Source organism: Juglans microcarpa x Juglans regia, chromosome 6S (genome assembly GCF_004785595.1).
Source record: "Juglans microcarpa x Juglans regia isolate MS1-56 chromosome 6S, Jm3101_v1.0, whole genome shotgun sequence".
Lineage (NCBI taxonomy): Eukaryota > Viridiplantae > Streptophyta > Magnoliopsida > Fagales > Juglandaceae > Juglans > Juglans microcarpa x Juglans regia.
Window position 1 is genome coordinate 18,134,933 of NC_054605.1, and position 19,039 is coordinate 18,153,971.

The 19,039-nt window shown below is 36.9% G+C and overlaps 2 protein-coding genes and 1 pseudogene across 5 annotated transcripts; 1 reads left to right on the forward strand and 2 right to left on the reverse strand.

Annotated features, from left to right (window-relative positions):
- Positions 1 to 951: 951 nt before the first annotated feature.
- Positions 952 to 8,084, reverse strand: LOC121237622 (annotated as a pseudogene).
- Positions 8,085 to 8,436: 352 nt separating this feature from the next.
- Positions 8,437 to 10,234, forward strand: LOC121237591 (zinc finger protein CONSTANS-LIKE 2-like). Its single transcript, XM_041134409.1, has 4 exons — positions 8,437 to 9,203; positions 9,309 to 9,485; positions 9,651 to 9,779; positions 9,872 to 10,234. Exons 1-4 carry the CDS (start codon positions 8,610 to 8,612, stop codon positions 9,965 to 9,967), a joined length of 996 nt encoding a protein of 331 aa, XP_040990343.1. The 5' UTR covers positions 8,437 to 8,609; the 3' UTR covers positions 9,968 to 10,234.
- A 5,844-nt stretch (positions 10,235 to 16,078) lies between these two features.
- Positions 16,079 to 18,500, reverse strand: LOC121237597. Of its 4 annotated transcripts, none has more exons than XM_041134418.1 (6): positions 18,369 to 18,492; positions 17,986 to 18,134; positions 17,406 to 17,492; positions 16,724 to 17,317; positions 16,556 to 16,611; positions 16,079 to 16,466 (listed from the first exon to the last, which is right to left on the reverse strand). In XM_041134418.1, the coding sequence occupies exons 2-6, from the start codon at positions 17,987 to 17,989 to the stop codon at positions 16,263 to 16,265; spliced, it is 945 nt and encodes a 314-aa protein (XP_040990352.1). In that variant the 5' UTR covers positions 17,990 to 18,134; positions 18,369 to 18,492; the 3' UTR covers positions 16,079 to 16,262. The 4 variants fall into 4 exon arrangements, with proteins under 4 accessions (XP_040990352.1, XP_040990353.1, XP_040990355.1 ...); XM_041134419.1 differs by having other exon boundaries at positions 18,358 to 18,491; XM_041134421.1 differs by lacking the exon at positions 17,986 to 18,134 and having other exon boundaries at positions 18,369 to 18,500.
- Between the last annotated feature and the right edge of the window lie 539 nt (positions 18,501 to 19,039).

Sequence of the window (19,039 nt, forward strand, 5' to 3'; positions counted from 1 at the left end):
AAAGCTTGATCGTTACAGTATTAGACAAACTGTGGTCTTCTGGATGCTCCTTATTCCTTTTAAATGGTCCCAAATTGACGTTGTCATTCAAAATTTCGAGAAAGTTGGGGAAGACTGTATATGGGCAAATCCTCTATGGTATCAGTTTGAATAGTGTTGTTTTATATATTGGCGATAAAGAAAAAAAACCCATATGAAAACTCGTCTAATGGAGGAAATTATGAAAATGATTTTGATTATACGACAAAAAAATAAATAAAACATAAGAACAATAATTTTAAAACTTTATTTATCTATTTTCAATTTTGTTGTTTTCTTGTTGGTGTCCCATGCTCCCCCAACCCCTTCTATTTTATTTTGATTGTTTTATATAATCAAAATTTTAAGGAGAATTACACAGAGAAATGATATTTACAGTCGTAGAGTATGTAAATACTGCACAATCGTTTTGAAAAAAGTGAGTAAACACAGGAATCACATGAAAACAAATTAATTTTTTAAGAGTGAATCTCACTCTTTTTCAAAATACTTGTGCGGCACTTGTATACTCTACAACTGTATGTAACATTATTCAATTACACCCTAGTCAATAAACAAGAGGAAGGAATAAATAAATAACGAAATAGAAATATCTTAAAGTGCGGATGAACATACATGTAGGCGAATTTAGAGGAAACTAGGAGGTGACATAAGTCCGACTCATCAGGCATGTTACACCAATACATGCATATACCTGATACACAAATTTATACGAACACACAAGAAGTCAAAGGAAGTAGGATAAGAAATGTCCATGGAAGGAACAAGAAGAAATGACTAATTTAAAAAATAAAAATAAAATAAAAAATAACATAAAAGAATATTCGACTTTTGAGTTTTTTTTTATTATTGTTTTAGTGACAAATTACAATACACACTGGTTTACAAGTAACAAAACTATTTATTTAAAACCTTTGTTTCATAAATGGGCAATGAGAAGCCAAATCACAAACAAACATGTTTCTATCCTCATCACTCTTCTAGAAGTAAATTATCAAGGACAAAGTGCCAGGACCAGATGTTCAGGTCAATATAGAAAGTGGAACTTTATATAGTGGCATCACTTGAAACTGTAATACTCCAAAATCGCCTGAAGTTGCAAATCAACTTGTAATGTTGTAATAAGATCACCTAGAATAGCCAGGAGGTGGGTAAGCGGAAGGATAAGCAGGTGGATAGCCTTGAGCCTGGGGCTGGGGATAACCATAAGGATGTCCATATGCTGGTTGAGGTGGATATCCAACGGAGGGAGGAATTGGCTGGTCGATACGAGACATCTGTTGCATTGGGGCACCGCCATTACAGGTCCAAACTTGCCATCTCGCTTGTCCATTTCGATCTTGTGTTGTGTCTGCAAAAAATCCCAGTTAATTAGGTATTTAATGACATTTCATTCATTTACAGATATGTTTTCCCACTTGAGGGTAATTTTTATTGCTCTCATACCTGCATACATGCGCAGACCCTACATACACACAAAAAAAAAAGTTATATAACCAGTAAGTTATTTAGGCCCAACTGGATGAGAAATTCAGTGGGAGAGGGGAAGAAAAGCCTTACGTGCAGTACACCATGTCTGCCAAACAGGATAATATTTGAGAAGCCTCTCGAATTTCATCACTTCCGACAATCATTGCAACGATGGAAAAGATGCATGCAACTTGTTGTAGAACGAGCATGAAACCCTAAAAACAGGAGGAAACATGTATAAAATAGTTGCATGAGAGGAGGGGGGGGGGGGGGGGGGGGAGGGGGTACACAGAGAGAGAGAGAGAGAGAGAGTACAATGATGCAATTATCACATTGTGTTGTCTGTATATTAAATTCATCTTGTAATAAAAACCGGGTTGAGGCCACTGAATTTCCAAAGCAGAGAAAAACCTGGGAGATCAAACACAAAAACATAGAATCATAAATTATGACAACAGAAGCCTTTTACGACTGCCACAAAAGTGAAAAACATAATTGAAAAGTTATGGAAAACCATAATCAACACATTTTGTATTATATTTAAACAGAGTTAGGATGAGGATGAGAAAATCTTCTCATGGTAATCAATCTAACCTGTCAAGAAGTACTGAGAGTTAAGAAGGGACAGATTTAAATAACGTCGATGTAAAGATCAGAAACTTTGTGATCAATTTAGCAGCCTATTTAAGTCAATGACACTAGACTATATCTACTTCAACTTCCACAGAATAAAGGGTTCAAATGATGGATAATCAATAATTTAGTATTAACAAAGAGATAACTTGTTAAACCAAGAAGTATCTGAACAAAGAGAATACACAGCTTAAGTAACAAGCATGCTAACCAAAATCAAATAGAATCTGTACCTCAGTGGCTAGGCAAAATTCAGGGCATTTACTCTCCCCACACTTGCCACTACAGGGCATATAACCAGCGCAGCATACATATCTACACCAAATGAGAAAACAGTACATAAGCACCAAAACATCACATTTTTCAAATGAGTCTGAGGGGAATCAAAAGAATAATTACCTTGACATGTCATCGTAAAGAGCTCGTTTACGGAGCAAGTATGATACACATGGTGCACTACAATGAAAAAAATGGATTGTGAAGAGTGAAAATGCTTATGTAATTAAATAGCTTGTATATTCAATAAAAGATTAAAAGTAAAAAGATAAGCAATCAAATTTTAGATATTGAGACAAGAACAGGTATTTTTATCTTGAGTTGTGTTTATAACTTTTTTCTGTATTAGTATAAATATAAAATATATGATATGCAATAAGAAGAAAAAAATATGACTATTATGGACATGCTTATCAACCTATGGATGTGAGCACACGTCTATGATAGTGAAAGATCATAATTTCCAAATATTGATTTCACTTGTCAACCGAAAACTTGTTTCCCTTCAAAGCAACAGTTGTGGAAAAGAGAGAAGTCTGAGGACAGTTAGGAAAAGATTAGAGGGACTTACGAAAGGATGGAGGAAAATCAAGCATTGTAGAATTCTTTCTTTTCTTTTGTTTTTTTAAATAGCTGTAGACAATTATTATTTGCGAGTATCATTAGGAAAGGAGGTCTAAAATCTAAATGCTTTTATAGTTTTATGGATAGGTCGATCATTAGCAAACATTTTCTGATCTCAAAGGTAGAAAAATGAATTTGGATGGTAAAATAAAAATAGAAAAATTGATATCTCAATTAGTTGGAGAATCTTTTAAAATTGATTATTTCATATAGATATATTCATGATATAGTTCTAGCTATTTCTTTAATTCAGAAACAATTTGTATCATTTAAAATACATCAAGATGCCTTTGATTAATTTTTAAAAAGTTAAGATCATCAAAAGAAGACACTTTAAAGCAAAACATTGTCTTAATATTGAAAATTTTCTAAAACATCGTATATAATCAGATATGTATGATCCAAATTTTTTTTTTATCAGAGTTAAAAACATTAGAAGTTCCACAACAGAAACTAATGCTACATTCAAAACACTAAACTATATATAGATAAATATATTTCCAGACACATACATGCATTATCTAGACAATATTGGTGGCAATACCCATGACAATGCCATGAGAAAGTTTACATAAATCAGATATAGTATCTATTGAAAATAATATATATATATTTTTAATCGGTAATCAAAGATATTGTTTTCATAGTAGGCAAGGCCCAGGTATACAGGAAGTATACATGAAAAACGCCTAGCTAGAGGTTACAATAGGAAGTATACTCTCGATTTCTTGGCGCCAGAAGTCGAGAGCATTGTGGCTGAAAGAAGGGGATCGGAGTACAAAGTTCTTCCATAGAGTTGCCAACTCCCATAGAAGAAATAATACCATTGAAATGTTGAATATAAATGGTATGGTGTGTAAGGAGGCCCCTGTGATTAGTGAACATGTGGTGGATTTCTATGAACAACTACTTACAGAAAGAGAGGGATGGAGGCCAAAGATGGATGGCCTTGGTTTTGATACGATTGAGCCTCAAGAAGCGGCGTGGTTAGAGAGGCCCTTTGAAGAAGGGGAAGTGTATGAGGTAGTGAGACGTATGGTCAAAGATAAAGCTCCCGGTCCAGATGGTTTCTCGATGGGCTTTTTCCACTCTTGTTGGGAAGTGGTGAAAGTAGATTTAATGAATGTGTTTCAGGAAGTTTCATTGGTTGGGAAGTTTGAGAAAAGCATAAATGCTACTTTTATTGCGTTGATCCCTAAGAAGATGGGGGCGGTGGAGATTAAGGATTTTCGACCCATCAGCCTGGTGAATGGAGTGTATAAAATTATTTCAAAGGTTCTGGCTAACAGATTGGGGGTGGTTCTGGGGAAGATTATCACGAAAACACAAAATGCTTTTGTTAAGGGGCGACAAATCTTGGATTCAGTTCTTATTGCTAATGAAGGACTAGATAGCAGATTGAAGGCTGGATCTACAGGGATTCTGTGCAAATTAGATATGGAGAAGGCATATGACCATGTAAACTGGGATTTCCTCTTGTATGTGCTGGGTAGATGTGGCTTTGGGGTGAGATGGTGTACTTGGATCAGGTGGTGTATCTCTACGGCCAGATTTTCAGTCTTGATAAATGGCTGTCCGACTGGCTTCTTTAGCAGCTCTCGAGGTCTCAGACAAGGAGATCCTCTGTCCCCACTCCTTTTTGTTATCGTTATGGAGGCATTGAGTAGGATGATATCGGCGGTGGTCACGCATGGGTTGGTGGCTGGTTTTCCGATTGGTGACCCCAATAGGGGTATTATTATTTTGTCTCACTTACCATTTGCAGATGACACCCTTTTATTTTGTGAGGCTGATCACAACCAGTTGAGGACATTGAAGGCTCTGTTATTATGCTTTGAAGCAGCGTCAGGCCTGAAAATTAATTTTGACAAGTCAGAATTAGTACCAGTGGGGAATGTGAGCAATACTAGGCAGTTAGCTAGCATTCTTGGGTGTAAGATAGCTTCTCTTCCCATTACCTATTTGGGATTACCTTTGGGGGCTGTTGCTAGGGCCTCATCCATTTGGGATTCTGTTATTGAAAAGATAGGAAAAAAATTGGCAGGATGGAAGAGATTGTATTTGTCGAAAGGTGGCCGGGTTACTCTCATTAAGAGTACCCTTTCTAACTTACCTACGTACTTTCTATCTTTGTTTCAATTGCCTGTCAGTGTAGCGGCTCGGATTGAGAAACTGTATCGTGATTTCCTATGGAGTGGGATAGGGGATGAATTCAAATTTCATTTAGTTAGCTGGGACAAGGTGTGTAGACCAATCTCGTCAGGTGGGTTGGGCATAAAGAATTTGAGAACATTAAATCGGGCTTTGCTTGGGAAGTGGTTATGGCGGTATAATTTGGAAACCGGAGCTCTATGGAAACTGGTGATTGATTATAAACATGGAAGCTTATGGGGGGGCTAGTGCACAAAAGAGGTAATTGGGGCAAGTGGAGTGGGGATATGGAAACACATTAGGCGCGGGTGGGGGGACTTTATTACTCATTCTAAAATGGTGTTGGGGAGGGGATCCCGTATTAAGTTTTGGGAGGACATTTGGTGTGGGAGTGAAGCCCTAAAGGAGGCATTTCCAGCTGTTTTCCGTGTGGCTCGCAACCAGGAAGCATCCATTGAGGACCTCATGATTATATCAAGGGATCATGTGCAGTGGAACGTGACATTTAGTAGAGCGGCACAAGATTGGGAAGTAGACATTTTTGAAGCCTTTTTCAGCCTCATATATTCTGTGAAGCCGAATAGACAGCAAGCTGACAGCTTATGGTGGAACCTGACGGGTAAGGGCATCTTCTCTGTTAGATCCTTCTATAAGTCCCTTTCCCACACCACAACCATTCAGTTCCCGTGGAAGAGACTTTGGAGAAATAAGGCGCCTCCGAAAGCGGTTTTCTTTACATGGACAGCAGCATGGGGGAAGATTCTGACCATTGACAACCTGAGGAAGCGACGGTTAGTTATAATAGACTGGTGTTGCTTGTGTAAGAGATCAGGTGAGACAGTGGATCATCTATTGTTACATTGCGAGATAACGAGAGCCTTGTGGGTGGAAGTTTTCAGTCGAGTAGAGTTACCCTTCGTGATGCCAGAAACTGTGGTTGATCTGTTGGCCAGTTGGACACTCCCGAGAGGCGTTCAACAAATTAAGGAGGTGTGAAAATGATCCCGATCTGTATCATGTGGTGTATCTGGCAAGAGCACAATGATAGGACTTTTGAAAACAAGGAGCGGTCGCCGGGGGAACTTAGAGCTTTACTTTTCCGTACTTTAATGTTATGGGCCATTGCTATAGATTTTAATGGCCTGAATGTACATGACTTCTTAGCTTCCCTTTCGTTGACCTAGATAGGTTTTATCTCCTGTATCCATCTTGTGTACTTGGGTTTTTGCCTATCTCTATTTATAATATTATCGATTACTTATCAAAAAAAAAAAAAGATCATGGACACTAAGTCCGTTACAAACTATAGCGCCCGCCCATAGAAACAATGACTTAAAAAAGAAAACTTTAAGCTCATCCATAGTTCTCTCTTGATCATCAAAACATCTAGCATTTCTCTCACTCCAACTACACCAACACATGCATAGTCTATTGAAAATAATATAGAAGTTAAATACAAAGTTTTAGCTTTTTGCGATCCACAATGACACAAGAAAGTATAAATTAATAGGTCATGCTGCCAATTGGAAAGAATACATTAATAAAAACTCAACTCAAAAATTTGATTGGTAAGTTTGCATCTAAAAAAATGAGAATAATGATTTAAATATTTCAAATTTAATAAAAAAATTTGTATATAATATAATATCTTTTGTTTGTAACCATTTATTTATGTAAATAATATAATATATTGACCATTTATGTGTAATATTTATATTAGATATTCCCCATTTAGACCTTTGCCCTAGCCCTCAATTTATGTTGAGCAAATTCTCTCTCGCCCAAATTATATCATAGCCATTTTCTCAAAGCCCATTGTAACATAAACACCTAAAACATTTCAAGGCTGCTTGCCCATTCATTGAAGCTAATACACTACGACTTGCAAAACTACAGTCTCTAATGCCCTATATTTACAGTTCCTAAAAGATAGTTTCCCTGCTTTATTCTTTTGATGAATATGAGTATGGAGATGCTTCAATCTTCACGTCCCAAAGGAAAAGCCAAGTATTTGTACAGAAACATTTCCAAATTCCGTAGAATTCATTGAAACATTTTCTAGTTACCATCTGTAAATTAACAAACATAAATCTGCATAATTACTCATAAATTGTTCCAGAATTTCCAATCCATTAGAAAGAAAGAACAAGAAAATGGCACGGCCAATCAATGCCATGATCAGTAAATTCCAACTCATTCGCAAGAACCAGATATCGCATTCCATTCAAATTTGACCAAAAGACCAAAAAATCACAAAGTCAACCACTGTCATACAAAGTCAAACAGCTTCTCACAAACATGAGACCACAACGTAAGCAACGAAGACTTAAGATTCAGCGAGTAAGGAATAGATACAGAAACGAAGTCATGAAACATAATCGGATCCAAGATACAAACCAACAGATCGAGAGCACCTACCACCAAAATGCAAAGCAGCAATCTGCACACGCAGTCACACAGCATCAGCAAAAGAGGTATACACACATACAAATAATATAAGCACAGCAGCGAGAGAGATAGAGAGAGTACATGGAGTGTCAGCCTGAATGGTGCCCATGAGATCGGAGTGCCAGAGGTTGCGGTAATTCTGGCGGAGCTGCATCTTATCGAGGTGCGCCTGCGACGCCATGTTCGTAAAAACCTTGGTACTGAGCCGCAACCAAAGAAACCCTAGCTCCTAGATCTCGAGGAAGAAGGAGAAGTGGAACATGGAAAATTTATCGATATGACTTTTTATAAAGGAAAAATCAATGCCAAAAGACTTGGGAACTTTCGGTGGGCAAAGTAGCATTCTTCATAAGAATTTCTTATGCTTGCGGAGACGAATTCAACGACGATGACCCACTTGGGAATTTTCGTCACATGCCGGCCCTCATAGTCGTGGCACTTGATTATTGCCATTGGTTACATAGTCTTGAGGGCAAATTGGGAACTAAATTAAAACTCACGACTTCCGCTTTTGAAAAATATAAAAGTTCTGGGTTGTTTGGGAATTTCTAAAAGTATATGAACAAAAGTGTAAATAACAACTTCTTCATTTCTTTTTATAGTCGTAGCGGAAGAAAGTGGACTGGTCTGAGTCACTTCGTTCTGTGTTCGAAAATCTCAATGAGGGAGAGGGAGAGGGAGAGAGAGAGGGAGCGGTGAAATGGCTTTTCCTTGTCTTGTAGCTCTTGAAAACCCTTGGCTTTGAATAAATAAATCAGAAGCCAAGTGTCACTTCTGCTTGGTCGCCATTCCAGAGCCAAATACCCAGACAAAATAGCCACCAAAGAGAGAACAAGAATAGAGACAAAAATACAGATTACTCACTGATATTATATTTGAGCAACAAACACTGCTTGTTTCCAGTTTTGTTTTGTTTTTTTTATCCCTTGGTTCTTAATTGATTTTCAATCAAGAAGCAATCTGTTTCAATGTCTTCGGATTACTTCCTTTTTGATGACCCTTTCTACCTTAATTCAAGCTCAGACATGGTCTCCTCAGATGGAGACCTGCCCTACCTCCCTGACTCAACCTTTGATATTTTTCAGGCAATTTCAGACAGCCAAAACCATCATAACCCAGTTGATGAATCTCGCTCCTTTGACCGATACTCCTCTACGCTCCTCTCCTCCTCTCCAAGCCAGCAATTCGAGAGTTTGAACCTTTACCAGTCTACCCATTTTCAGTGTTTACCGAATGGTTTGGATTTGCAAAATGGGTTTGGGAATTTGTCTGGCTTGGAGAATTTGGAGGTAAAAAATGAGGAATGTCAAATGGGTTTCGAGTCTTTTTTCAACCAGACCTTTGCTCCTCACAGTTACAGCGGTGGGGCTGAGAATGTGGCTAAGTTGATGCAGAGGAGCTATAGCAGTAATTGTTTTGATGGAAAGCCTCGTTTTCTATACCAGCCTCGCTTTGATACTTTCATGGAATCCTCAAATTTTCGGAAACATGACCTGAGTCCTCCTGAAAGAAGCCTTTTCAGCGGACAAATGAGGAGGGTTTGCAGCACAGGAGATTTGCAGGTAAGAAATACTCTCTAATTGTCTCTTTTTTTCCCCTTCTGTCTCGGCTCTGTTTTTCAGCCCCATATCTAATTAAATCATGTCTTCTTTTTCTCTGTCTTTCAGAATATCAAAGCAGCTCATACCGCCCACAGATCCTCCTCAAGTCCTTTGGCTATGGAGAGCTCATTCATAGAGGAAGCGAATTCCAAAGTAGGTCGTTACAGTGCAGAAGAGAGAAAAGAGAGGATTTCCAAATACAAGGCCAAAAGAACCCAGAGGAACTTCAATAAGACCATTAAGGTAGTAATTAATTGGGTTTAAATGCATTTACTTTTTACCTTCTCTGAGCAAAAGTTCAATAATCTAATACGAACAAACTTCAAAAAAAGTTTCTTTATTTATCTGTGTTTTTGCTTATTCTAAAAACTAACTCTAACTGGTATGATGTTCTTGCGTTGGCACCAGTACGCCTGTCGAAAAACACTAGCCGACAACCGACCCCGCATACGTGGCAGATTCGCACGCAACGATGAAACCGGTGAGATCCCCAAGGCTGCATGTTCAACCAGCGTTGAAGACGAAGATGATCTCTGGGTAAAACATATTTCCACATATTTCTTAGCACATGTCTGAATATACCTCTCGTTAACATCATATTTAGATGCAAATAATGTTTCACTATACAGCTCGAGGGGATGCATGAAGACAATGGAACAGTGAGAATGGCACAGTTTGGGAACACTTTTGGAGCCACACAGATACATTACTACGGATTCCGATGAGTGGAATCTTTAGACAGCTCCGGACTACGTGTCCAGAAAAGCCTTTTTTGAGCAAAATCACTCCAAAAAGGCCTTTTTCTTTTCCTGAATAAGTCACCACTTGTTGCTGAGGTTAAAACGACAATTGGGTAAATTATAGACTGGCGGGAGGTAGTTTCTGGTCGGGTTTTTTTTTCTTCTTCTCTTTCTTTTTTTCTTTTTGTGCGACATTTCTCGCGTCAGTATGTATATACGGTGACCAGTAATAAGATTTTAAGGACTTTCTATTATCTTTGAATGTTTGAAATGAGTGAGAACCAGTGTTGCTTATTCTCCTTTTGGATCTAAACATTTCCTAGCTGTACGTGGATGTCGTGATACGATTACTTGCATAGAAAATTATCACGTACTCACAAACGATGGACGACGTAGTTGTGAGTAATATGACATCGTGAATTAAGATGAAAGTACCATGAACTTATATTATTGTCAAGCTGTTTATAGCCTCGCAGAAAACTACGGTATCCTGTTAATTATATTTGTTGAAGGGTTTTGTTTTAGAAAGAGGGCGGAACCTCTACATTTATTAGACGGCCTCACTCAGGTGGAGGGAAACCCGTGGTACATAAACAGATAAACCAAAACGCCGGAACAGTGCATCCGAAAAAATGCAAAAACACAAAATCCTCCTAACATCGTGCTATTGTCTAATAGAGGGAAAACCCAAAGCATATAAACGAATAATACCCCTCCGTGATCTTGGTAAGCATGCAGTACCTGAACCGAAAGTCCAATATGATTATAAGTAAACAATATGATTACTATATTTCAATTGGATGCTTTGTTTTCATTATTTATTGAAAATACCATTTTAGAAACTTGTTGGACATTTTGATCAATCTTATTGGTCAGTTGACAAAAGAAAAAAAAAAAAAAATTGAAAAACCGTTCTATTAATGGCCCAACACATTGGCTGTTGTTAGGAATCACATGCAAAAGATGGATTCTTTGATTCGACATATGTTTACTGGTCATGAAATTTGTATATATAATATACATGGCAAGAACCAGGACGATAAAAAATTTCAAATTCCAAAGGAAATATACCGGTGAAGGTTGTTCACTGAACGTTCTGCTGATGATGTGAGACATGGCAAAATGTCTTGCTTGTTTAGATCTGTAGTCTCTGTGTTTGAAGTGTAAAATCATAACTTGAACTCTAATTTAATCATTTAATTTATATTATAAAAGTATCAAAATTTTTGGTCTTTTTATAGAAGAAAAAACACAACACAGCATGAAGACTCTTTTTTTTTTTTAATGGTGATAGAAATATAATGCAATGAGGACACAGTGCTACTGCTAGGCCTAAGGTCTACCCAATTATGATGATTAGAGAGCTTCTTTGTATGTGGTGTCCCCATCTTGTGCATGCGTGTTGATATTCTGAGACAACACTCGGTCATATTTCTCATGTCATCCGACAACAATCGTGTTGATTTTTAACATATCAATAACTGACGTTTAGAAGTAAGTTTTTTGTAGGTTTTTCTTAAATATATTTAGCATTTTCCTTAGTTCTAAATGCCAAGTATAAAGGAAGCAGACAGACAATCAATTGTCTGCACATGATTCTAACCAGACAAAGTTTTGCTTAAAGCAGGAATGAGTGGATGGATATTGTCTCTTTAGACTGTCTTTGGAATAGCTGTAAAACAACTTCCAGGTAAATATTTGAGTATAGATTCTGTTTGGCTGGGCTGAGCTGAGCCTTTTCTCTATCATTCATGATCGATCTGCACAAAATCTCCTTCTGCCATTCTCGCTCACCATTTACCAATTAAGAAACCTCCTCGTCTCATGCAAATCTAACAGTGAAAACTCCTATGACCATTCTTTTTCCCAAATTCCAATTCAATGTTACTAGTAGATCGAGCTAGTTGTTCAACTATGCAAATGTCAGGTAATTTTGCTAGGAAATCAGTAGCCACAAAGGGCAATTTTTTCAGTCTTTATTGGAATATTATACAAAAGGGCAAGGGCTCAGTTTTAAGTACTATCGTGCATTCAGCTTAACATCTTTGGATTGGATTGCTTTATCTACATTAGGAGGAGTATTTAATTGACAACTTGGTGCAGCATGGAACATGAAATATGGCTGTACGTTATTCACAAAAAGCAATATGCTTTCAACACTGAACTGGTGTAGTAACACCTGGTCTTTCTCCTACAGTGCAGCAATCGATTTAGTTGAAGAAAATAAATCATTTGGGTGTCCACCTGGATTTGACTCTTGTAACGTTCATGATGCTGCACTAAAGGGACATGTATATATTAGTTAATTTGATTTGTTTGGTCTGAACCAATATAATCTCTTCTTTTGCTAATCAAGCAGCCTCCATTCCCGAAATCGGAAAAGAACAAAGTGCAAGGGAAAAGGAGACATTATATTGTTGTTTTTAAATGTCCCAATGTCACAACATTTGATTATGAGAATTTCATTCACCAATCCCAGATCAGTCAAAGAATTTCAAATGCTAGAGGAATGTGTATAGGTAGTTCATGCCTCTACCCTTTTTAGTGTTGTCAAATCGTTGGCGTCCTAACGATGATTTAGAGCAATTCGTAGGTATTGATGGAGTGTGGATAGCATGTTCTCCATCCAATAGAGAGGAAGAGACAGAAATATAATGGAAAGCCACTCCCTTTTCATAAAGTGACTATTCCTTTAGTTTCTTTTCCCATCTGACAGAAGGTAACAGCTAGCACTTTATCATTGGTGACTTCAAATAAAACCAGTGGTGTGATCTCAACCGTCCCTAAGCACTAATGGTGTGTGATAAACCAACTTAATTGGTCAAAGACACATGTGAGAAAATAAGTAGAAGAGACAGAATCTAGAGTTGGAACGTTTGTATATAACCTGTACCAGAAATATTGTTTAAACATACAAAATTGTAATGAAGGTATTGTCTAGTTAACTTCTTCCAAATGATAATATAGATAAGCAGCGTAGCTTTTGCTGTTCCTTGTTTCTGAAGCAAGAAAAACTGCATCTTCTGTTGATCTTAAAGGCATGAAAGGTATTGTGAAAGTCCTGATTAAACCATGCCTAGATTATTATCCAACTATTTCAATATTGGGAACTCAATCAAGGCACAAATGAAGCAAGGTACCATGTGTCAAGCTGAACAGCTTAGTGGCATTTCCCACAAAGGGGCAATCCTTTAAGTTCATGCCAGTTGGAACCATATCTCTAGGATGCAATCCTCTCAATTGAAAATGAAAATTTAGCTCGAGATGGAGAAGTTCATCACTATTGTAAGCATTTTCTTTACTTGAATCATGGCAGAAAAAGGTGTCATAGAATTCGTGTCTCATCTTTGGCATTAGAAAGAGATATATGCTTTGAGGATAAAGCTCATATCTTCTTAATAGTTTGCGTAACTGATCCTAATCCACATAAAGCTCAGCATCTGCAACCTTCCATTATTATAATTTGAGCACATCTTTATGGAAAAAAAAAAAAAACAAACAGAGAATTTGTGAGCAAAAGATCACCCCTAGTTTTGCTGTTCAGAATGACAGCCTATACTCGTTCACTCCATCAAAAATGCAAATGGAAACCCAAAAGGAACCAATAAGCATCTAATAAGAGTCACAAAAAGGAGATACAAGGACCGAATCTTGTCATCAATCCATAGCTCTAAATCTACAATTATGCAGTGACTGTGAGTTGACCATCAGCAAACCATCTTCCTACTGTGAACAATCTCTGAATGAGAAAGATGACTCGCTTAATGGGGAGAGCAGTATAGAAAAGAATGCTTATTAAATTTGATCATAAGCACCGAGCAACAATGATTCCAAAGACTAACTTTTGACCAAACCACAATATTAGAATAACTTATTAAAAAAACTAGTTCAATTTCCAATCATTGCACTGCTATAGATTATAAGATGATTAGTCGACTGGCCTCTTGGAAAGATATATACCCCAAAGAGAATTTTCTCAGGGATGACATATGTTGAGAAAACGAGTGATTGAAAAAGTTGTCGGCTACACTGTCCTTTTCCTGTGTTTTTTTTTTTTTATCCAAGAAAAGGTTTCCTGTGTTTGTACATCGAAAATTCCATGCTCTAAAAGCTTGTATTCGTGATTTTGTAAAATTATACTTTGAAAAGAAGTTCATTTTCTTTAGTTTTTAAAGCTTGTGCACGAACGGTATATGATTAACCCGTTTTACTTTTATGTACTGTCCATCTAGCAGACCGGAGAGAACCTTGTGTCACTGGTGATGAAACTTTTGATTCAGGAAAAAGAAGAGGAAGAATACAATTTTGAAGCCTTTTCCTTTAGTGGGAAACCAGTTAGGCTGCCATCTAACAGCTAGCAGTTTAAGTCTAACTAATCAGAATCCAACTCCAAAGGAAAGCTATGAAAATGAGTAGGCATACTAAAGTTTGAGGAGGCAAAATTGGTATTTTAATTAAGCATATCATATGCTTTTTATAGAACTATTTTCCACCTCCTAACATATCAATAACACACCCTTGTGCGGAGTAATAGTTAGAGATGGCTTAAAGTTGACTAAACCGAAGAACGGTGCTTTAGGAATAATTCCTATAGTTTATTTGTGCAGAACTTTCTTATGATTATGCACTTAGTCCTCCTTTACTGTATATGGTATTTTATTCTGCTTGTCTCCACTACTTGGAATTGGGAGTGAGGTCCTTGTTGCTTTCTTTATAGTCGTACATAATCTCTCTCTCTCTCTCTCTCTCTCTCTCTCTCTGTGCGTGATCCTGTTTTGCCTTTTACAAATTGATTTTATATTAGCAATAATGAGCAGTAATGGTAGGCATATTGTTTGTGGTTTGGTGAAGTGAATCTTTTGCCTTGCTGGGAGGTGGCTTTTCCTTTTTTCTTTCGCCAAGTATTTTGTGTAATAAGTGGCTTTGTTTTAACACGATCAAGTGCAAATTATATAAGCTAAAAGCGAAGATTATGTCCAAAAAGCAGTCAAATGCTAGAGTTCCTCTAGGTCTATTGTAGGCAGAAGAAATTCCCCCAGCTTGTGAAGAAGCCATAAAAAGCTACCCCCATTAACAGAACTCTCTTTCTCTTTCTCTTTCTCTTGATAGTGTTTTGCATGTGGGGTCTCGCAACAACTTCAACATGATGACAGGTTGGTTTCTGGCAGCAGAATGGTTGTGCAGCCTATTTTGAAATTCAATCACCAAACACAACTTGAGGAGGCAAATCCCAAAACTGCTAGTAACATTTGTCAAGGAAAATATTCTTCTGGTTGCAAATAGAAATGCAGCTACTTTGTGGGGGCATATATCCTATCTAGTGATCTCCAACCACAAGCATTGCAACTGTCAATTCATCTTTTCTCCGTGAATAAGCTCGTTTGTTTTTTCAGATGAGTTGAGATGAAAGTTGAAAGTTTTTTTTTAATATTATTTTTACTTTGAAATTTGAAAAAGTTGAATTGTTTATTTTATTTTGTGTGAGAATTTTAAAAAGTTGTAATGATTAGATGAGATAAGTTGAGATAAATTGCAAAAACAAACGAGGCCTAACACTTCCCTACCAAAGTGGGATAGATAGTGTGAGTTAGTTTTTCCCCTTTTTTTGGTTTTTTTTTTTACATAATTTGTAAGGTTTCTTTTCTTATGACTTCCATAGTCAAATTAGAATCCTTGAAGATAATTAGCATTCTTATTTTAACCCTTTTTTATTTTTTGTCTTTTGTTCGTCTTTCCATAGCCATGATTTTTGCATCATTCGGTTAGCATACTAAAACGGTTTCTACAGTTTCAAAACTATGAATCCAGCCACCCTTCTGTTTTTAGATGCCAATTTCTCAGTATTTCTTCGAGCTAGGGTGGACATGCCTGCCACAATCACCTCGTCTCCAGTGATTTCTTTGATATCCCCTAAGATAACACCAATAATGTACATAAATAACACATTACTTTTCCTATTTCTGCTTCCAATTACTGCAATGATTATAGGTCAATCAGAAGTTCCTTACCCACAAGGGGAAAAAAAAGGTTTGTAATGCAATGCAAAAATCCCTTCACGGGGACAAAAGCAGAAGAACTTTAGGCGGTCAGCCCACATGGACAAACAAACATGTATGAGCTGCATTATTATAACAACCAATCAAAATGGCTTCAGAAACTAGAAGTACGGATGCGTTCAAGTACAAAAAGGTGGAAAGATTCGAAGGAAAGAAACATGAACTACATGATTTTAACTACCACATTTGATCAAGATATCACCAGGCCTACAGCACAGCATTGGTTACTCAAAGTTGAGAGGATTCAACACTGAGGAAAGCTTTGGCGTGTTCATTAATGCAAATTTTGGAGACTTAAATGTCCTGCATTGCTGTGAAGAACAATTCATATCCAGCAGCTCAAGTGTCCTGTGTTGAAAGGGAGTTTGAATTTCTTTTGGGAGCTCAACCATCTCCATAGTTTCCCAATTCCGAAGGGGGCTCTCAACCTGAAAATAGCAAATCTCGCAGGTCAAGTGCATCCTATTTTGAAAGGTTAAAAAACATTGCATAAACAAGGGAAAGCATGCATATACACCTTTCCTCGCCTCTGTTCTAAAAGCTCGCTTTCAAATGATAATGGCATTGAAGAATCTGAGAATAACTGAAGCGATTAGTTATAAGATACAAGCAAATAAATGATTAATAGCCTGATAGGCATGGCTTAAAAAAATAATAAAAGAAAAAAAGGAAACTTTATTACTACCATCATCCAATCCAAGAGTCCTCATAAAGCATTCCATATCAGCAGCCCTTGTTCTTGATTTAACACACCCTTTATGATCGTGTAGGAATTGTTCATCCGCAACAGAACTAAGCTTCTTGGAATGATTAATTTTTAAAGCTTGATGCACAGATAAACTTTCTCGATTCGAAATGTTTGCAAGTGCTTTCCTGCTATTTACTTTCCCTTGAGCATTAAACTGATGGCTCTTTAATTCCTGACAGGCCGTGGGATCATGAACATTAATCTCTCCCTTGACAGGAGATCTAGGCTTAGAAACATTAGTCTCTTCGTTGTTAGTACTCAACTTATTCAAATGTTTCTTCTTTGAAGCCTGAAGCATAGAGGGTTTCCCGGAGTTTAACTCACTAAGGACATTGATCTTTCCTCCAGAGATATATGTTGGCTTGCATACACCATGTTCTGCATCAACAGCACCAAGCTTAAGGGAATGGTTCTTTGATGGCAGGCATGTAGAGGGTTTTGCTGAATTTGAAAGGTCAGCGAGTGCTCTTCGACTGCCAACTGATACAGTCTTCTTTTTATATACATTAGTACTCTTTATAACTGAATCCCCTGAAATATTAAATATGAAAGTCGAAAGATGAAAGACTCAATAATGCAGGGTTAAGCAGAACAAAAGGCTTAAGCAGATCTAAAGTACCTCTACAATGGGAGTTCAAATTCTGCTCTTGCATCAAGCCGCCAGATTGAGTTTCCATTTTTCTTCTACTAGGATGGCAAGGTAATTCTGCAGCATAGATTTCACACTCAATCATAATGCAGGGTTTTCAATATGACATCCTTCTCAAACTGTTGACGTGACATTAAGCTTGAAATAGTAAGCAAACAGGTACAATTCACAGAGTGAAAATGCCACCCAGTCGGTGGAAGTCATGAACCGAAAATGCGTTGCTATTTAACCTAAACATCTACATTGGGCTTAGGTAAGCAGACCATATGGTGAGGTGCGCCAGCATAATACAGATTAAAATTTAAATTAAATACTTAAATCAATTATAAACCAACCGTAATGACAAACATTTTTAATGCAAATCTTAAAACACGTTCGCCTATTTTTTTGCCTCACTCTTGCGTTTCTCGTTAAATTAACTCCAGAGTCCAGTCTTTTAGCTTCAATAACCATTTTGAACCCTTACTACATATGAAGACAGAAGAAAGGTTTCCCAATTCTCTGCTATAGCACGAGAAAAAGAAAGCCCTAGTTTTCCTATGAACTTTACCCATTATGAAGTTCGAAGTCTGAATCAATCAGCTTAAAGAATCAAAATTCTGCTAACACAAGAAGAAACCCACAAAGGTCCACCAACAGTTCACAGCGCATCTTTTCCACTCTCTCTCTTCCCATATGCACCATACAATCACACACCCACTGCACCAATGGCCAAAAAATCACTTGTAACGAGAAAAGCACGCAAGCGTTCCAAACAAACAAGAAAATACATAGATGCCACTGATCAATTAAGGAATATTTATTTCATACGATGCAACCAATGTACACCCTGATCAATAGAAGAAGAAGAAGAAGAAGCAAAAGAAAGAAATTAAACGAAGAGAAGGACTTAGTTCATATATTAAAAGGACAGGGTTTACACCTAGATCTCACAGATGGATGATCTCCGATCTTGATCTCTTTATCTTCTTCCGAAATTTCGTCGAGTTGATTCTCTTTCGTATGTCTGCGTTTCTCAGGAACTTTCTTTTGTCAAGGTGGTTCAAACGTGAAACATGGTTCCAACGGTCGAGTTTCTTAAGTATGCTATCGATTCGATACACCGGCGATGCAGTAGGAAGTTTACACATTCGATTCGGAAACCTTGCCACGTGGCGTTAATCTGGACAACATTTAAGGTCTTCCGTCTTTATAACACTAAGAGCATTTTCATTGGCTTTACCAAAGTTAAAGAATGGTTAAAATTTAGATAATTTGTATCAAAAAGATCTCACATTAGATTGGTCATTTCTAAAATAATTTAGATTTCAGCTACAGTGCTTCACTAAATATAACTAACTATAATTGTTTTATCAAATATTAAAATATTAGTTTCTTCCTCTAAGCAAACAAATTAAATTAATTAGAATAAAATTAACATTTAATAATATTTTTTAATATTAATTTAATTAGAATATAATTATTATTAACATTTAATAATACTTTTTTTATTATTAATTTAATTAGAATATAACTATTATTAACATTTAATAATACTTTTTTAATATTAATTTAATTAGTATAATTATTATTAACATTTAACAATACTTTTTTTTAATATTAAT

Bases quoted from the DNA above. Each gene is read 5' to 3' on its own strand.
- LOC121237597 (XM_041134418.1), bottom strand. The intron at 17,318-17,405 runs GTACTTTAGATC...TTAATATTTCAG, and splicing joins TTTGAACTCCCATTGTAGAG to GGGATTCAGTTATAAAGAGT. The intron at 16,467-16,555 runs GTGTATATGCAT...TGCTATTTTCAG, and splicing joins TAGAACAGAGGCGAGGAAAG to GTTGAGAGCCCCCTTCGGAA.
- LOC121237591 (XM_041134409.1), top strand. From the start codon at position 8,610: ATGTCTTCGGATTACTTCCTTTTTGATGACCCTTTCTACCTTAATTCA. The intron at 9,486-9,650 runs GTAGTAATTAAT...CGTTGGCACCAG, and splicing joins ACTTCAATAAGACCATTAAG to TACGCCTGTCGAAAAACACT. The intron at 9,780-9,871 runs GTAAAACATATT...TTCACTATACAG, and splicing joins AAGACGAAGATGATCTCTGG to CTCGAGGGGATGCATGAAGA.